This window comes from Parasteatoda tepidariorum, chromosome 9 (assembly GCF_982258835.1).
Source record: "Parasteatoda tepidariorum strain Cologne lab strain chromosome 9, Ptep-v5.0, whole genome shotgun sequence".
Classification (NCBI taxonomy): domain Eukaryota; kingdom Metazoa; phylum Arthropoda; class Arachnida; order Araneae; family Theridiidae; genus Parasteatoda; species Parasteatoda tepidariorum.
The window spans coordinates 90,877,112-90,896,512 of NC_141763.1; the positions used below are offsets into that span (position 1 = coordinate 90,877,112).

The 19,401-nt window shown below is 28.1% G+C and overlaps 1 protein-coding gene across 1 annotated transcript in view; it reads left to right on the forward strand.

Annotated features, from left to right (window-relative positions):
• Nucleotides 1-19,401, forward strand: part of LOC122269722 (uncharacterized) — a 93,008-nt gene that overhangs the window by 22,042 nt on the left and 51,565 nt on the right. Inside the window, exons 11-17 of the mRNA XM_087152335.1 lie at nucleotides 286-336; nucleotides 1,720-1,888; nucleotides 5,941-6,166; nucleotides 7,466-7,692; nucleotides 10,302-10,464; nucleotides 14,148-14,313; nucleotides 17,105-17,298. Of these exons, the coding sequence (XP_087008461.1) occupies nucleotides 286-336; nucleotides 1,720-1,888; nucleotides 5,941-6,166; nucleotides 7,466-7,692; nucleotides 10,302-10,464; nucleotides 14,148-14,313; nucleotides 17,105-17,298 (1,196 nt within the window). The remainder of the gene's footprint in view (nucleotides 1-285; nucleotides 337-1,719; nucleotides 1,889-5,940; nucleotides 6,167-7,465; nucleotides 7,693-10,301; nucleotides 10,465-14,147; nucleotides 14,314-17,104; nucleotides 17,299-19,401) is intronic.

Sequence of the window (19,401 nt, forward strand, 5' to 3'; positions counted from 1 at the left end):
CGGCCGTGGTCGCTCCTGTGTTGCCGTTAGCAGTCGAAATATTAAAGTATATAAGGAAGAGGAATATAAATTAGCACAGTACATCATTCTACAGAGACAGCTTAGATTGTTTTGGCGAATGTAAAGTTCAAGTTCTCGATCGTAACAGTCATGATTAAGTTGAGTCGCCGCAACTTTTTTAGAATTTCACGATTCTTCATTGGTTAATCCATTCATGTCATTATGCACATCTTAGCTATAACCCTTCATGTATTTAGGGGTCTATCTTCTTTTTAATTTCTTTAGGAAACGGAGAGATGTTAAAAAGGCAGAGTGGAAAGATGATTCTACAATCAGGTTTGTGTATTTAACTTCTTCAAAACTGCTTATATTTTTTATATTAAATATATTTAATTAATTTTTTTACTTATAGTGCTAAATATAATGTCTCTCAAATCTTCGTTAATTTTTCTTTATGCAACATGGAATCAAAATCTTCAAATAAGTTTGTACTTTTCAAAGAAACTTTTTCTGCTGTTATATTTAGCAATATTAGTGCTAAAAGGTTTCATTTACTTAAGACTCCTTCATAATTCTGAAACCGTCGTATTATGTTATTACTGTGTATTTTTTTAAAGTTATTAATTTTAATTTTCAGCCTGGTATTATCAGTTTAATACCCTAAGAGGAGTATACCATATTCATGTAAACACATCTTTTAAAAATTTAAATCATCAACATGATCCACTCTTCTGTTTATTGTTTAATTTTTGCATTAATTTAAGTAAGAAGACTAAAAGAGTCAATCTATAGAAATGAGTCACCAATGAAACTTCTTGTAGTTAAATTAACTATGTTATACAGACATTTTTCCTTCCATTTTACACACTCTTATAATTTATTATTATTTAATAAAACATACTTAATTTGATATGGATTTGAAGAATATTTTTATAATACAGTAATTTAATACCCAGTTATTCTACAAAACAAGCAAACTTTAATGGATAGAAAAATTCTTAACAATTTAACTTCTTGGCGGATTCATGTTCTACAATAGATCTATGCTTTTGAGGCCTCTCATTCTTTTTCGGTTTTCTTTTTGCATTAGAACTTTTTGTTCTAATTGTCCTGGTTCATGCAGATACATTCTTTTAAAGTTCATAAAACTTTTTAAGATCCTGAAAATGTGTTTGGTTTTAATTTTGAGTTCTTAAATATTATTTTTTTCTTAAAAATTTTTAAGTTCTTCATCGATTCTCAGTTCCCTGGTGTATTTTCTGATTGATTACGAAATAATGTTGCTAGTATTTAACTACATATTTATTAGTTTTACTTATTTATTACTTTAACGTATTTATTGATTTAATTTTTTTTATTTAGCATTATAAGATTCCTAATAGAGTCCTTCATCAAGTAAACTTAAGTTTCTGAACTCTGTAGCACTCTAGTAATCTAATTCTTTATTTCTTTTTTAAACGAAAATAAACAGTTAGTAACGTTATTTATTTTTATTACTTTAAACTCATGATCTCTTTTAAGTTTGACATAGTACTTTACATTTAACCCAATTCAACCAGACTTGAAAATTTAATTACCTCACATATTTTTCGTTTACTTAATCTAAGTTTCATTTACCAATTTTAAATTTCATTTCTAAATATAAATATCATTATTTAGAATTATTTTTATTATTTTTAAATTTGTTTATCCTTTCCTGATTGTGAATTCCAATTTTAGCATTTTGTATGAGTATGCTTTTGGTGGAGATTTCCCAGCATCTGTAGATGTCTTTAACTCAGTTAGTAGACTCAAGAAAGAAACAACTATTTCTGTGTCTGACGGAGAATATGAGAATCCTTTACTTTGGATCGATAAAAACTCTACAGACAAAGAACGTCCTATTGAGGTAGTTCGATTCTTTATAATTTTTTATTAAAAAAAAAAATTATGTTTCATTTCCTAACATGTATTTTTAGAAAATTCATTCTTTTTTTCTTAATTTTCCTATCATTTTTGTAATAATTTCATATTACATTGATTGTTTTATAGGCACATATTGTTTATTACCAGTCTAACATCTAAGCTTCATAAAGCTATTTACGTGTATAATGCTATTATATCCTATCATTGCTTTTTCACATTTGACTTATAGGATGTTAATACTGTAGAGCGCTGATTATCCGAAAGTTGGTGTATTAGATTGTCCAATTATGCAGACCACTCAAGGACTATGTGTTTTTCCCAGCTTCTTCAGAATGGAAAATAACGAAAATACTTTTTAATTTTCAGAATATCTGAAAGGGTTCAAAAAATGGTTCTTTTGATCTTCCATGACCTCGAAAAGAATCTTGCTTTCTTTCTACCCAGCTTCAAGGTGGGTGGGAAGTATTTTCTAATAAAGGAACAGGTTTCTAATAAAATTTTAGAAAATTAAAACTTTTTAGCATGCTATTTGTAATATGCTATAATAGGCACTACTACAATTTAAAAACCTAAGCCTGGGAAAATATGAGGGGAAGTTACGTAAAAATATTCTCATTGCTGTTTTTTTAAGCTGTCCAAATATCCAGAATTTTTGTTGTCTGGATTGGGTTTGGTCCCGATTGAACTGGATAATCAGCGTTCTACCATTTGATATTTTAATTATACAGCATGGTCACAGAGCAAAAAAATCAAGAAATTACAGTGGGTGATCGGTTAACGAACATAATCCGTTCCAAGACTATGTTCGCTATCCGAATTGTTCGTTAACCGATCATCGAATCACCATAGACTTTTATGTGAATCGATTAATTCGTTCTGGAGACCCTAAAAATTACATTTAAAAAAATTTATGATTTCTTAGTAAGTTTTTTTAAAAATAATACATACATATAGTCTTACATATTAATCAGTCCTTTTCACTTTTTGCTTATGGGGCATTGAAGAACAGGTCCAATGTCGATTGCTTTTCTCTCTTTTTCAGGATGTTCCGGAAGTAATTAATAGCATTGTCATTGTAAAGATCTCCAACCCAACTGACATCAGCTTGGTTTGGGTGCCATTCTAAGACCATTGCTCTGACATCCTCTCACTTTTTCAAAAGATCTTTAATGGCAGATGTTGGCATGGATCCTCTTTCGTTTCCTCTTGTTCAGAAGGAGACACATTTCGCTGTGTTTCTTGGTGTTCTTCATTCAAAATTTCTTGGAGTTCTTCTGCCGTCAGTTCACCTTCATGTCCCATTATGAGCTCTTCTATGTCACCCTCATTCACCTCCCCTTCCAGATCTCTAGCAGTTGTCAAGATTTCATTCATAATTTCAGGGGTGTCTCCCTGATCACCTCCGTCTCCTTGAACGAAGGATGGACACAGCTTCCGCCAAGCAGAAATCAACTGTCGCTGTGTGACTTCTGATCACGCCTTTTGAATGATACGAATAGCTTCAAGAATGTCAAATTTTTCTTTCCAAAACTTTTTTAAAGTCAGTGTTGAGGAGAATTGGCTTGCTTCAAAACACCGACGAAACAGCGCGCGAGTGTACAATTTCTTGAAAGCCGCAGTAACCTCCTGATCCATCGGCTGAAGAAGTCGTATTCGGAGGTAAAAACTGAACTGTCAGTCAGGGAAAGTCTGTCAACAAATTATCTTCAAGATCCTTTGGGTGGCCTGGTGCATTGTCCAATACCAGCAGTGCTTTCAACGGCAAGTCATTGGCATCAAGGTAGTTCTTGATGCTCGGGGTACAAACTTTAAATAGCCATTCTTTGAAAAGATACTGCATGACTCATGCCCTCTGATTCGATCTCCACATTACTGGCAATTTGCTCTTAATTATGGAATTTGTTTTTAATGCTCTGGGATTCTCAGAGTGATAAACGAGAAGTGGTTTAAGCTTCATATCACCACTAGCGTTAGCTCCCAAAAGTAACGTCAACCGGTCTTTCATAGGTTTATGCCCAAGAACACTTTTCTCATCTTTCGTGATGTAGGTACGGTTTGGCATGCGCTTCCAAAACGAACAGGTTTCATCACAATTAAATATTTGTTGTGGACGATACCCTTCTGTTTCAATGAATTCTTGAAATTTGAGACAGTACTTCTCAGCTGCTTCTTTATCTTCACTAGCAGACTCACCACGCATTAATACATGTTTAATTCCAGACCTTCTTTTAAACTTTGTAAACCAGTCAGCCGTAGCTTTGAATTCTAACTCCTCGGACGACGAACCTGGAGTTTGCTCTTTCAATTTCTCTAGCCTTCTCTTGAATGATAGGCATACTAGTTACATCTCGTTTCATTTCCCGTTCATTTATCCAAACTAAATTAACTTCTCCATTTTATCATGGATGGCACTTCTTTGCGTTGCAGATGTGATTTTCGTTACTCCTTCAGCTTCTCATAATAATAATTATTGAATGACCTTTAAATTCATTGTTAATTCAAGTTTCATTTAGAAATTATTAACACTAAGTATGCTTTAAACATTTCACCTATCAGTGATATTATTTTGTATGCAAAATGATAATAAATGTTTAATATTAATTTTTCTTCTGGCCGAGTAGAGTTCGTTAGAATTCGTTTTGTTCATTATCCGAATATGTGTTCGTTGTCCGAACTCAAAAAATCTTTTTTGAAAGTGTTCGTTATCCGAATATGTGTTCGTTATCCGAACACAAAAAACTTTCGTGAAAGTGTTCGTTAACCGATCACCCACTGTATATTAATTTGAAAAAATCAGGAAATTTTACTAAAATACCCAGAGTCAGGGAAAATGAATAAATGTATATTTGAGGCAACTAAAAATTTCATATTTTTCAAAAAAAATGAGGATTTTTTAAGAAAAACATTTTTTTTCCAACCTAAATGATATGTATAAGTTTTATGTAATAATGATAAAGCATAACTGAAAATTTAATAATAAAATTTATGCCATCAGGTTCAAAAATCAGAGAAATTCAATAAAGTCAGAGAATTTTTTTCTGATGTCCCGTGCCCTTCCCCCTTAATCTTTTTTAAGTATGTATCTTTCTAGAATATTCTTTAATACAAAATTTAAAAATTCCGTAATTTAAAAATTTTCTAATTTAAATTTTAAAAATTCTTTAATTGTTAGAAAATTATGTTCCGGTTTAAGAACTAAGTCATGCTCCTGATAAAAGTTAAGGGCCATTCAAATATTATAAAGCATATTTAGGACTCTTTCTTTTTTATCAGTCAATATAAATAAATCGCTATCCCCCTCCCAAGGTGGATCTTAGAATAGTCCCCCGACGATTTTTCGAAATCTCATCAAACTAGGTTTCTGGAAGATATTTCAGGGTTTTATTTATTAATTATTTTTATTTTATTAAAAATATTTTAATAAATTTATAATAATTTATATTGTTTATTTAATAAAAAAAAAACAATGTTGATCCAAGTAATACTCGCCAACTTGGCGAGATTTAAAAAAGTCAACAAGGGGTGGGCTGAATTATATTACTATTTACATAAAAAGGCCGCAACCCTACCCGTGGTTTTTGCTTTATAATTTTTACTCTAGTATTCTAATTTTAGGATTAAATTTAAATAAAAAATGTTGTTTTGCATTAAGTAAAATTTGCATTTTAATTCATTTTGTAAAATTTTGTCCTTTTATATTTTCTTTTAGTGTTCAAAGCTCTTGAACTCTTTAAAAAAAAATTCCAAAATTCAATTTGAATTCCAAATTTGAAATTCACCCCACCCCCTGAAAAATTTTTTTTAATTAAGTTGTTTTAATATATTACATATGTATTCAATGGATATACTACTCACACGTAAAAAAAATCATCACTGGTCAGCAAAAAACAAAAAAAAATTAAGTAAATAGAATAAAAAACCCTGTCTGCCGATTTAGGTTCTTACATAATATTTGATTCCTCTTTTCTTTTATACATTACTTAATTTTGGGACTCACATATTTCTAAATCAATGATATTTAACTTTTTCTTATAGCATTTTAGAGGCCATTCATTTAGGTGTGAAACTACAGCCATTTTTAGAAGTAGCAAATCTTATTTAGCCTCTCAGTTGTGGAGTGCTTATCAAATAAATGAAAATGGTGAAGAAGAAGAAATAGATATCAGTGATTTGAAAACTCACAATTGCTCAGCATTGAGAATTTCCAAACGATCCTTACCTATTGGTTTATATAAATTGAAATATACAATAACAGTTTATGGTAAGTTTAATTTCCTATTATTAATATATATATATATATATATGTGTGTGAATGTATATAGCATAATAAATAAATACAAAAAAACCCGAAGAAAATTAAGAAAAACAGTAAGTTTTATTTATTGCGCATAAGCTGCAAGTAAATGGAACTCATAAAATAAGTTCAAAATATAGAGAAAACCTGAGGAAAATTACAGAACAATGAAAAAAGGAGAGTAGAAAAATAATAATAAAAAAAAACAAGAAACCGGGGGAAAAATTCCGAAAAAGGCTAAAAAATTTTAAAAAATACAGAAAATGAAATATATAATCTTTACGTCAGCTAACACGATTATATCCGCAAAAAAGAGCTATTTTTTGCGGATATAATCGTGTGAGCTGATGAAAAGATTATATCCTTTAGTATACCGATTATTTAAAAAAATTTCTCCTTTTTTCGGAAATTTTTTTTTGTGGTTTCTTGTTATTTTTATTATTATTTTTCTTTATATATATATCTGTAAAATGATGGGTGAGCAGGACAAACAGGCATGGAATTTAAAAAGAGAAGTAAATTAATTTTATTTAACCTTCATAATCAGAGAATGAATATCCAAGTGACACATATATCAAAGTAGCCCCGGATAAAAATTCGGAAAAATCTTGGGAAAAAAAATCTGTTATATGTTATGTCTTAGGGAATAAGGGTAATCTGTGTAATTAAAATTGGTCTATTAAATTGGTCGAGGTAAAAAGTCTTTCTCACGGTTCAGGAAAAATCGAAAATGTTAATTTATGCATATTAAACTAAAAATAGATTAAAAGACAGGTTGTGGATGTTAAAGTGTGAGAAGGCATTTAATTTTGAATAATAAATGAAGAAGATTTAAATAAAGGAATAACATAAAAAGATTAGTTTAAGCGTTTTATATTACATATATCTCTCTATATATATTCTTTTGCTCAATAAAGGCAAACTTTGTCACCAATAATTGGTATGAAGCATGATGGTTCTGTTTATATTTAAACTTTCTAGACATTTTAAAAAAGATCAAAAACAAATCTAAATAATTTAATGAGTTTTTAATTCTATAGAATAACAAAACTATTCTAAATAAATGCTTCACGTATAATTTATTCAACACTACTTAAATTATTATTTAAGACAACCTAACAAAATCAATAATAACTATAATGTTGCCAATAGATAAAGAAATATCCGAGTTTGTCATGCTACACGAGAGAAATATATATATAGATGATTAAAAATTAGATTCTTTTCTTAAATGTTTGTCTGCTCATTTATATGTTTTTTTTTCAGATGAAGTGGAGGATAATGAAACTGATTACAAAAACTTTGAGATATCGTTTGATAATCATACTGTTCTCGGAAGACGAAGTGTATTTACATATCTTGAGATAATTCCTACTCCTCTTATACCAATGCTGATAAAAGGTGGTGCTTCTTTTGTTCTTCGTAGTTTTGGTCAAACATTGCATCTTGAACCAACTATTTATAGTCAAGACCCTGATTACCCAGAAGAAAGAGTATGCTTTGTTTTAATAAATGCTTAAAATTTATTACAATACTTTAGTGCATTAAAGCCCAAGTGGATGAATGTTCTGAGTTACATGTTTGCATAATTATTATTTGAGTTGCATATGTGTTAATTAGTATTATATGTTGTCAATGGAAAATAAAGGATGCCTGACAGCTGAATGGTAGTATACTTAGTATACTACCATTACAAAGTATACTTAGTATACATACAAAGTATACTTAGAGACTTAACACTTAGAACAGATTGCTCCTGTACCTTAGAAATGTTCCTGTTCCTGTCCAATAAAAACTGGATTGGGCTTAGTAGACCTTGGCCCACCATGGGCTGTAGCTCCACTGAGATTAGTTTCGTTTAGAAAATGAAAGTTACGCTTTGTCTTTATTTCTTGTTTTCTTGTCTGCCTGCTTCCATACAGTGATATCTATATCTCTTAGACACGCATATGAACTGTTTGTGACTTAGCATTTTAATATGCTGCAAAAAATAAAATGTTTTCAATGGTTGATATGGAAATATGTTTGCAAATTGCACTTAAAACCTTCTTCCACTCATAAAACACTCACAGATAGTCAACTTAGTACCTTCATCCACTAAGAAATCAAAAATTATAAAACGCAATTGCGCAAACAATTATAAAATTCATTTATCCAAAGGTAATAAAAATAAAATTTTTAATAACTTTTTATTATTTTATTTAGTAATGATTGAAAAAGTTTAGAATTGTAAGATATAAAATTTTTTTAAAGATTAGAAATTTTTTTATGGCAAAATGTTACGTTTTTGGAAAATTGAATTTTAAAAAGGTCAGATATTTCTAATTCAATATCTAACAAACTATATGACAAATTTTATTAATATTTTGCCTTTTACCGTATAAAATTACACTCTTTAAGATGATGTAAAAAACTTTATACCTTACAATTCAAAATAGACTGACCAGTATTAAATAAAATTATAAAAACTATTAAACAGTGATTAATAATTACTTTTTGCATGGAATTATTTTGGGATAAACGAATTTTATAAATGTCTGCAAAAAATTTTCTACTCTCTTAAAAAGTTCTTGAGATATGATGAAATGTGCAGAAAGCAAAATTTACATTAAGTGATCCAAACTTGTGACCATCTTTCCCAAATTGCGGCCACCCCTTAATGTTTGGGATAAGGAATAAAAATCGGTCAAAATAAAAGTATGTTTATATGAAGAAAGTACGTTTTTGTGTCTATTTTTCTAATTTAAAATATTGTCTGCACATATTAATTAGCATATTTGCAGTCAACCTCTCGAAGATGGAGTCCTAAAATTCAAAAATCCGACCATTAGATAAAAAGTTATTTAGGGTGTTTTGTTTATTTTTTTGCATTTTGAATTTACTAAGGAGTTATTAGAAGAGAATTCGAAATCGATAACTCAATCTCGTACATTCTACGTGATATTTATGCATTACTACAATTTTGTCAGTATTTTAATGATTTATTTTATTTTTTGAAATTTTATAATAAAATATATAAACTTATTACAAACCACTTGTGGAACTTATTTCTGTAAAAACTGTAGCTTAAACTTTCCTGGCAGTACAAATCTTCATTACAGTTTTCCCTGCTAACAAGGTAAGTACGTATCTCAAAAGTGCCTTTGAAAACAAAGTTATGCTTAAATTAAAAAGCATTACTCAATACCTTGGATACAGTACAAGTTAACCACCAGATTTGCCCTTAGGGAAAAAATATGCCTCTTTGAAGTTTCAGTTCATTCACTTTTTAAACTAACAAAAAATTCTTAGCATGTGTGTATTCGCAGTGTAATGATGGGCTGTCCACCTTCTGCCGCATCTGGATCAATATAAATTTGTCTTTAATTTTCTTTTCTAAAAAGTTTGATAACTATTTAATATTTTTTATTACATTTATAAATTTTCATTTTTTTAATTTAAATAAATTTTTTTTTAAATTACATTTTTAAAAACAAAAAAAAAAGATATTTAATTTTTTAATTGAAATATATAGATTATTTAACAGGGTGCGTAGCGATTTTAAAAAGTGCTTATTTTAGTTTTTTAAAAGCCCTTAAAGGTGCTTTTTTCATTGGTTCGAAAAGTAGAATTCTTTCTTTCGAAAAGGAGAATTCTGTCTTTTCGATTTTCACCACGTATTATGAGATGGTTTCGGCGAGATTGTTGCACTCTCATGTGCAACTCTGCTGCATTTTGCAAGGTATTCTCAATTTCAGGCTTCATTTTCCACCCTCAGATATCAAACCTAAAAATCTCTTGATCATTTTATAATGGCTAATATAATCAAGAAAAAAGTTCTTTGTCAGAAACTAGTTATTTCATCATGATCAGGTAAAGTCTTTTAAAATTATTTTGCGTTTTGTTAATGTATATAGTGCTTGGAAAATATTTTTTGAGTACTTAAAAGGTGCTTATTTTTTGTTGAGAGCACCCTGGCTATGCACCCTGTTTAAATAATTTAACATTTTAAATAGATATCTTATCAAATGTTTCAGGAATGAAAATAGGAAATAAAATTCAAATATTGAAAATTATGATTTTTAAACTTTAAAAGTGTGTCATTTCTTTATTTTTATTTTAGAATTTTGAAATTACTTGGTTTTGTTCTCGATTTGATACCAGTGAATCCTTAACTGAAACGGGAAAGCATGAATATGAATCTGAAAATCCTTCAAAGCCAATTGAAGACAGATCTACAATAAGTGATGAAGACTACAAAGGTGGCTGCTTTGGTAAAGGTCCAGGTAATAAAATTTAGCATATTTTCTTAACGCTTTTTTTTCCCGAAGCTCTGTCCCTAAAGAAAATTTAAAAAAGCCATAGTTTAAGTGCCTTACACTTGAAGCAATGGGATAATTTTAAACTATGTATATAATCTTGATGGAAAGAATGATCTTGGCTTTAGAACAGACACATAAATTAAATATTTTAAAAGTCATTAAACTTAATTTGAATTCGCCAATTCCGCAACATTTTTCACCTAGATGAAAACTATCAAAATCACTGCCTTATTATCAGTTTTTGCAGCATTCGAGCTAGTTTATAAATATTAAAAAATTAGACCACAAACACTTTTCATTTTCACAAAATTTCTCCATATTGACGTTTTGCGCCATTTTCAAAACAAGCGCTGACAGCTCTGGTTTTAGACAGGGTTAGTTGATTTAAATCAGCTTGATTTAAATCATGATTTAAATCAAATGATTTTTTTAAAAAAATCATTGATTTAAATCAACTGATTTTTTTTAAATATATATATTGATTTTAAAAGTTAAGAAACAATGTTTTAAATTATTGATGCTTTTATTATTTTCTTTTCTTAGTTTTAAAATTTATTTTAAATAAATTGCTGCGTTAATTAATTTTAGTTAACGAACTTACTTTCTTTCTTGGTGTGTGTTAAATTCCAACACATTTGAAATTACATTTTTAAAAATCTTTTGATTCTTGAGATTGAAAGTGCAAATTAAAGTACGCATTTAATATTGTCTTAATATAGACTTGCATAGCTGAACAAAGTGATTAATAGACAGGAATTTCGAAAAAAAAATGCGAATAATCTTAATTAAAATTCCACTTTTTCATTGAAACAGCATGATATTAAAATGTACATTATATTTTATTGGAGAAAAATTTATATTTCTAAAGCTTGGGGTTATATTAAAAAGAATTATACCCTAATATGCCAAAAAAAGAAAGAAAAAAAAGGATAATGAATTCAAATATTTTTTCCTGATATAGTGTCATTCGTCCCTTTCAAAGTCTATTTGAGGCAGTAGAGTTATTAACTGGTAACTGGTATTTTTTTTCTCATAATATGTTTACAGTATCTTTGATATTATCAGATTTTCTATAAAGAAATTTTGTGAAAAAAAATTCCAATGAGTGCATAGATTTTTTTAAAAATTTTTTTAGCTGGTCTATTTTGATATAGAATTAAAAATGAATATTTTAATATAAAAATATTGATGAGTGACTACATTTATAAGAACAATCTGTTACATTTATTTTGTCATATTAAAAATCAAGAGAAAAAAAAACACAATTTTAAATTAAAATTATGGTTTGCTAATTGATACTTAAATTTAATTGTTAAAGAGTCTGCCCAAGCCAAATTTGCTACTGCTTAGGGAACCTTCACAAATTCAACTTTAGGAAAAACGATAGTTTCACAAAATACTTTTTTTTAAAATTTTATTTTTGTGTTTCGCAAGAAACGAATAAATCCATATTTTTGTGTTGATTTTTTAATGTTATTCTTAATTTTCACAAATTATGTCTAAACTTTCACAAAATAAATACCTCTCAGAAAAACCTAGACAGACCCCTTTCATTAAATTCTCTATTTCATCTAGTCTTCAAATTTCAATTATGCATTTGTTTCAAAATGGTTGCTATGCATTCAAAGCTATGTATTATAATGAAAAATTATATTAATAAGTTAGAGCTTCTAAAATATTGTTATAATATTGCTTTCATATGAATTTAATTTTGATTAAACATTTATAAACTACTCTTAATCATAAACTAAAGTTCTTACAATGTGTTTGAAAAAAAATCAAAAAAATCTGATTTAAATAAAAAAAAAAAAACGGTTTAAATCAAAAAAATAACGAACCCTGGTTTTAGATAGGTTAGTCTTGACGTAACAGTCATGAGTAACAGTTGCAAATTCACAGCAATTCATGGGTGCCAACTCTACTGGATTTTGCCAGTTTCTCCTGGTCTACTGGTTTAATTAAAATTCTCCTGGTTTTTGTACATTTTAGAAAATTCCCTAAAATTGAGTAAATTCTCTAAAAAAAATCCCTATTGAAATAGAATTTTTTTACAGATTATTACTTACTTGATTAAATATTTAAAAGTATTACTAATACATAAGAAAGTGAACCTCATTTATATAAATCAGTTTAAAACTTTTTTTTGTTCTAAAAAGTTCAGTTTATTTTTATTCTGAGCTCTCTTTTTAAATTAATTAAAAAAATCTTTTTACTATCTTTGATTAATTAAATGCCTATTAATATTCAAAATTGTGAGTTAACATAATCGATAACATTTCAAGTATGTTTAATGTTAATCGTAACTGGAAAATATAGCAGTTTTTCTATTTTGATGACTATAAAATTCCCTATGTGTAAAATATTTATTACATTATGCAACAATTATCATGAAATTTATATATTTTCATAAAATCTACTGGATTTTATTCTATCCATGTTGGCAGCTATGGCAGTTATAAAAATAGCATATTATTTTCAAAAAAAGTATCATTTCATATTACGACGTAGTCTTCGTAAAACAGCCTTAATATACAGAGCATGCATTAAGTGATAGATTGCATTTAGAGCCCCATAACATCTCATGCACTGTTCGGAATGTTAAAAGAATTTTGTGTTTATGCTTATCAGAATACACAGCTATAAGTTTTATTTTTTATAGTATTAAAAATCACCTATAGGAGCAAAAATTTTGTCCTTCAATCTTAATATACAATAACTTGAGCATCAAGATGGCAGTCATATTAGACTACATTTGTAAATAACAATAAATGTTACTTCTTATTAACAAAAGAGCTTCAGTTGACAAATGTGCTTTAATTTATTGCACGCATAATTACTGAAGCCTTTATAAATATCATAGTAACATCATGTTAAAGATATTGTAATTTTCAAAACCATTTGGTAATGAACAAAAAAATGACAAACAAGGCAATCCTTTTCTAGATTTAACTCTGTATTTACGACTTTATATTTATGTTTTCATTATTGGTGGTGGTAAATAAGTTTAATTTAAAATAAGAATTTTATTCACATATTGTCATATTTCTGTTATATGCATATTTTTCTAAATATGATGCCTATGGAAATAAAGTACATAAGCCTATGGAAATAAAGTACAAAAAAGTAATTCCTTGTTTATTTAAGTAATTCTTTGTTCTGTTTCCATTGCATTTTTTTATTTACTTAATAATGCATTTATTCCAAGCTTTGTTAGAGATTATATAAAATTGTAATTTATGTGCTCAATTTTACATGCTTTATATGTTTTTAAATCCAAAGAGGGTTTTTGCTCTAATCTGCTCCAAGAACCAAATTTATTATGCTCCAAAAACACATATTTGCTGCTCCAAAATGATTATGCTGCTGATTCCATGCCTGCTGCTGGAAAGTTAACTCAAAATGTTTTCAAACCAGTAAGAGCTAAAAGTTTTACATTAAAAATATTAAAAACTAAATTTGTTCATAAGATTGTAAAAACTAAGTTAAGATAATCTTCCCAAAAAAAGAATAGTTGGATTCAAAGGTTTTTAAAAGTTTTTAAGGCACGAAATGTTTCTCTGATTTTGCCTTCAACTTCATTCATTCATTAATCTATTTCAAGTATTGTTCTTTGTTAGTATAAAAAAATTAAGAATGAAAATGTTTAGGTTTAATGGATCTGGCTTCTAATGATTATGAACTCAGTACCAGTAGTTTTTGGACATGGGATGCAATCTATGAAATTCTGGGAGTAATTAAAAAAGATACAAGAGCCACTGAAAGCCGTTTATTTGTGAAAGTTGTAAAAGAAAAACTTCCTAGTATAATAGTTATGTGAGTAAATTCATCATCTTATTTTCTATATTTCTTGAGACTCTTAATTTTCAACTGCAGGGCTGATTGTGCTCAGGAAAAAATCCGGATTTCCGGATTTTTCGCTAACCGTGATCCGGAAGTTTCCGGAGATCGAAGCTTAAGACGTCTAAAAAAATCATTGATCACAAAGGTTTCCGGAAATCAAATTTTCAAAGGTGGAACTTAAAAACTCATTTTATTTGTTTGTAAGGGAGAGCTAGATATTTTATCAGCTTATATTCAAGATTAATATTCATTTTTTTATCAGTAAATAGTTATTATAATCATAAACTCAACAAAGAAAGACATCTTGGTAAATTTCAATTACTTCTCCAAGTCATCATTGGTATGTGTAAATGGTATAGGTATGTGTACAATTTTAAATATATTTTAAGTAAACTAACAGGGTGCGTAGCGTTTTTAAAAAGTGCTTCAAGGTGCTTATTTTCGATTTTCGTTTCTTAAAAGCCCTGAAATGTGCTTTTTTCATTGGGAGTTTTTAAAAAGTGCTTAATTTTCCCTTTTTCAAAATTAGATTTTCGCTTCGAATTATGCAAAAAGACGCGGTTCACATTGTTCTATTCAACGTTTTCATAATTAATTCAACCCCAATCTATTTCGGCGTATAGTCACTCCGTGGCGTATGAAAACGCTATTCGTTTTATATGATTCAAAATTTCATAATTTTGGACAATTGTCAAAAACAATGCCGAAACCTTTTTTTTTGACATAACGGTTAAAACAAGATAAAACCGTCGATTGTCAAAAACTTTCCAACCCTGCCTAGTTATGATATTTTTTAAAGTGCTTAAAAATATTTTTTGAGTGCTTAAAAGGTGCTTATTTTTTGTTGAATAATTTGACCACGCACCCTGACTAAGAAGTATTGAGAAAAAGGAAAAAACCTTGTTTAATTTTTTTTTCTAATTTTCCGATTTAAAAAAAAAAAAAATTCTTACTCAAGAAATTTTCCGGAATTTCGACTTGGGCTCACAATCACCCCTGCAACTGTTAATTATTGTGCTTATGGATGCTATTGGAATCATGGATGTTAACATTTTAAAACATAATCTGTATTTTTAAATATCTTCAAAAATGTTCATAGTATGATATTGAGCTGCATATTGTACATCTAATAATGGTAGAACAAGCGTTCCAGAAAATGTACAGTAATAATCATAACTGATACAAACATAAAATCATTATCATCAGTAGTATACCTTTCTTTTTAATATAGTGAATGTTATTTTCTTTTATTATAAAAAAATTAAAATCAATATCATCAGTAGTATACCTTTCTTTTTAATATAGTGAATGTTATTTTCTTTTATTATAAAAAAATTAAAATCAATATCATCAGTAGTATACCTTTCTTTTTAATATAGTGAATGTTATTTTCTTTTATTATAAAAAAATTCAAAATGAGGGGAAATTTTTTTTATTTTTTTAGACTGTGTTTATTTATTTATTTTGCCACTTTTTCCTCATCTGGAAAATTACTAACCTGTTGTACAATAGTATCATTGCTAAAGATAACTTTTTAAAAAGAAGGTAAAGTGGCTATGATTAAGTTTTATTTTTAAAAAAATAAATAAACGTAAAACGTGTGATTCTGAATGAAGGGAGAGGAGGACTGGTGTAGGCAGTTTTTATTTTTCAAAAAGCACCTATTTATCATTATTTTGAGCGTACTATCTTGCATTCATTAAAATTTTATTTTTATTTTTCATTCTGAATGATTACTAAGCTAATTTGGATAGGTAGTTTTTTAATATTTCTTTATTTAAAAAATCCCTGAATCCATTATTCAGGGAATATTTGTGTTTAACAAAAAAAATATTTTTTTTACTTTTTAATTCCAAAAAATGGTAGAATACAAATGAGAATTTACCAATAAGTAACTAATGCAAGAACACTCTGAAGTCTTCCATAGAAATTTTTGTCACATGATCCATTCTTTAGAGGAAATTTTGTCAAAGTAGCCATTGTTTTATATAAATTCTGACCCATGAGCCATTGTTCAGCAGGGGTCTGTCCAGACATTTTGTGAAAGGTCCGTTTTTGTAAAATTGTGAAAAAATTACTCGTAATTTGTGAATATAAAATAGATGTTAAGTCACATTCTTTCAACCAGGGTCTGCTTCTGTGAATTAGTGCAAATAGGGTCTGTTATTTCAAAAAAACTTTTTCAAGAAATTTTTAAATTGTAAAGACATACAAGAGTATGCTTAAAACTGTAAAATTATAATTAAAAAAATTAAATTTTTAAAAATAAACAGCAATTGCAGCTACTAAATTAGCGATGCAACATATAAATATTTGGTATTTAGCCTATACTGCTGAACCCAGAATATTCATTTTGGACAAATAAAGGAAGAAGTGTCTGCCGAAGACAGAATTTAGTTTACTTACATCTGTCTTTCTCCCCCCCCCCTTCCTGGAAAGAGTTTATTCGATTAACAAAACAATAATGAAGATAAACAAATTTGTGAAGGGTCCGATTAAAAGATAAGTTATTTTGTGAAGGGTCCGTTTTTAAGTTAAAATATTTTGTGAAGGGTCCATTTTTATGAAAAGATATTTTGTGAAGGGTCCATTAACGGACCCAAATTTCTTCGAAACAGACCCCTGTTCAGGAAGCATTTTGTTCAAGTAATCCATTCTTTGGTGAAGTTTTTGTTCAAATTACCCAATGTTCATCTAAAATTTTATAACAAAACTTATTTTTCTTGTGTAAAATATAAAATAATTGTTTTTGTTTTCATTTCAGGTGTGAAAAACAGATTGGTTGCTTTCCCAGAGAGAAGGGTATGTTCATAAATTCCAATTCATTCATTCCATTGAAAGTGGAATGCATAGAAGACTGTGGTGATGGCGATCTAAACTACGAATGGGAAGTTACTGCGATTGATTTAGACTCACTAAAATTTACACAATTGGAAAATTGGGAGGAACATACCATTAGTTTGTTGTTTTCGAATTTTTATCTTTTAAATACCATTAAAAATATTGTTTGCTGTATATGGTTTCATTTTTTTAATAAAATTCTCACTTTTAGAAGAAAACCTAAAATTATCAGAAAATATATTTTTGGAAAGAGTTAATGTATAATGCAATTTTTTGCCAAAACCTGGAAAAATCTTGCAAAAAGCCTGGAATTTCAAAATTTATAATATCAATAAGTAGTCATAGAGATTTAAAGTAAATAAATCTAGCGTTTATTTTTTGACAAAATTCTTTTACAATATACTAAATGTTTTTAAATTTATGAAAATTAGAATATTAATTTATGATAAATAATCTTTTTTTTTTACCAAGTTGCATTTAAGTTTTTTTTTTAAAGTAAAATCACATTTATAGTTCAATATGCATTTGAAAATTAAGTTTTCTCTATAAATTAATACTTGTTCGAGGTTGCAAGTAAGATATATGGTGACTGACTGTATGACTGATGTAGCTTTTTAAAAAACTATAATACATTGCGTTTTCAATTTTTTAAATTATGAGTATTGCTTTTGTTCATAATTTTATTTTTTTGTGTGTCATGAAATTAAATTTAAATTTCAATACTTATTGAATGAAAAAAAATTATATGTTCAGGATGGAGTATTGTCAAGTATTGATGGAGCAGAAAGGAAATATGGAATTTCATTGAAATTTTCTTGGAAAACAAGGAAATCACTTTTTTCTTTTAATTAAGTGGGAATCTTGTTGAAATTGATAAAACTTTTCTTGTTCACTCGATTATATCTATAAAAATTAGGAATCAGTTTCATATTTTGCATTTAATCATTATTTAATACCAATAAGACATTGTACTAATAAGATTTGGTGTGTCCTTCAAATTAACATAAAAATTTCAAACAGCTCAAATTGTCCCATTATGATTGAGTAAAATTAAGCAATTATTTGTTGCTGATTTTAATCAATACTTTTTGATTGCAAATGTTTCATTAACAAATTCAAAACTTTGTGCGTTACCACCTTTTTATTTATTATTATTTCTTTATTTTTGGTAGTTGTAATGTTACCAATTTGATTAACTTATATTTAACTTTTATTTAAGTAGGTTATTAATCAAGTTATATAATAATTATATTTAAATAAATAAAGCTTTATATATCTTTTGGAGTATTTTTTTGTCTCTAAAATCTTCAGCTGTATGATTTTAAATGCTGTCTAGGTTTAGTAAAGTGGCTGTACAGTACAAGATAAGACGGTTTAAAGCTTCACCTGGTGGAGAACTGCAGCGTAGTATCTATCTCAATATTGGTACGCAACAGGGGTTGAACATTTGATTGTTCCACACGATCAAGGTCATGCAAATGTTCCAATATGGCATACATTTTTTATTCTTACATGCCTGCTCAGCATGTAATTATTTAATCAAATCTACCTATAGTGAAGAATCCACTGTGATGAATCGAATAGAAACTCAATTGGGATGCAGCTTCTTTACAGAGATGATTGATAATTTAAAATGTAAATGAGCATAAATTTAGTACAACCTTTTAATTTTGGATCCATCTACTGCATTCGAATATTGGCTCTATTGTATGAAAAGCCAATGATATTTAATATTTCTGATAATACTACTTCGTTAAAAATAATGCTCTGTAATTATTCCAATGCTTGTTCTTCTAAAACCAATCAGCTATGCAAAATAACTCCAATGCTTAGTTGGGTTTAATGCTTCTGTTTTAATAACACGTAACATATTAACATTTAGTTGGGTTTAGTGTTTCTGTGTTAATAATACTTAATATATTGACGTTTAGTTGAGTTTAATGCTTCTGTATTAACAATGCTTAATATAGTGACATTTAGTTTGGTTCAATGCTTTTGTATTAATGATGCTTTATATTGACGTTTAGTTGTGTTTAATGATTCTGTTTTAATAATACTTAATATATTAGTGTTTAGTTGTGGGTTTAATGCTTCTGTATTATATATTGTACTTAAACTTGAAATAAAAATGTTTCTGCTGATATAGAGCTTTGCTAATGTCAATTTTTAACAGAATAATATGTACATGCGTATGTTTCCGAAATAAATGTATGAGCATGT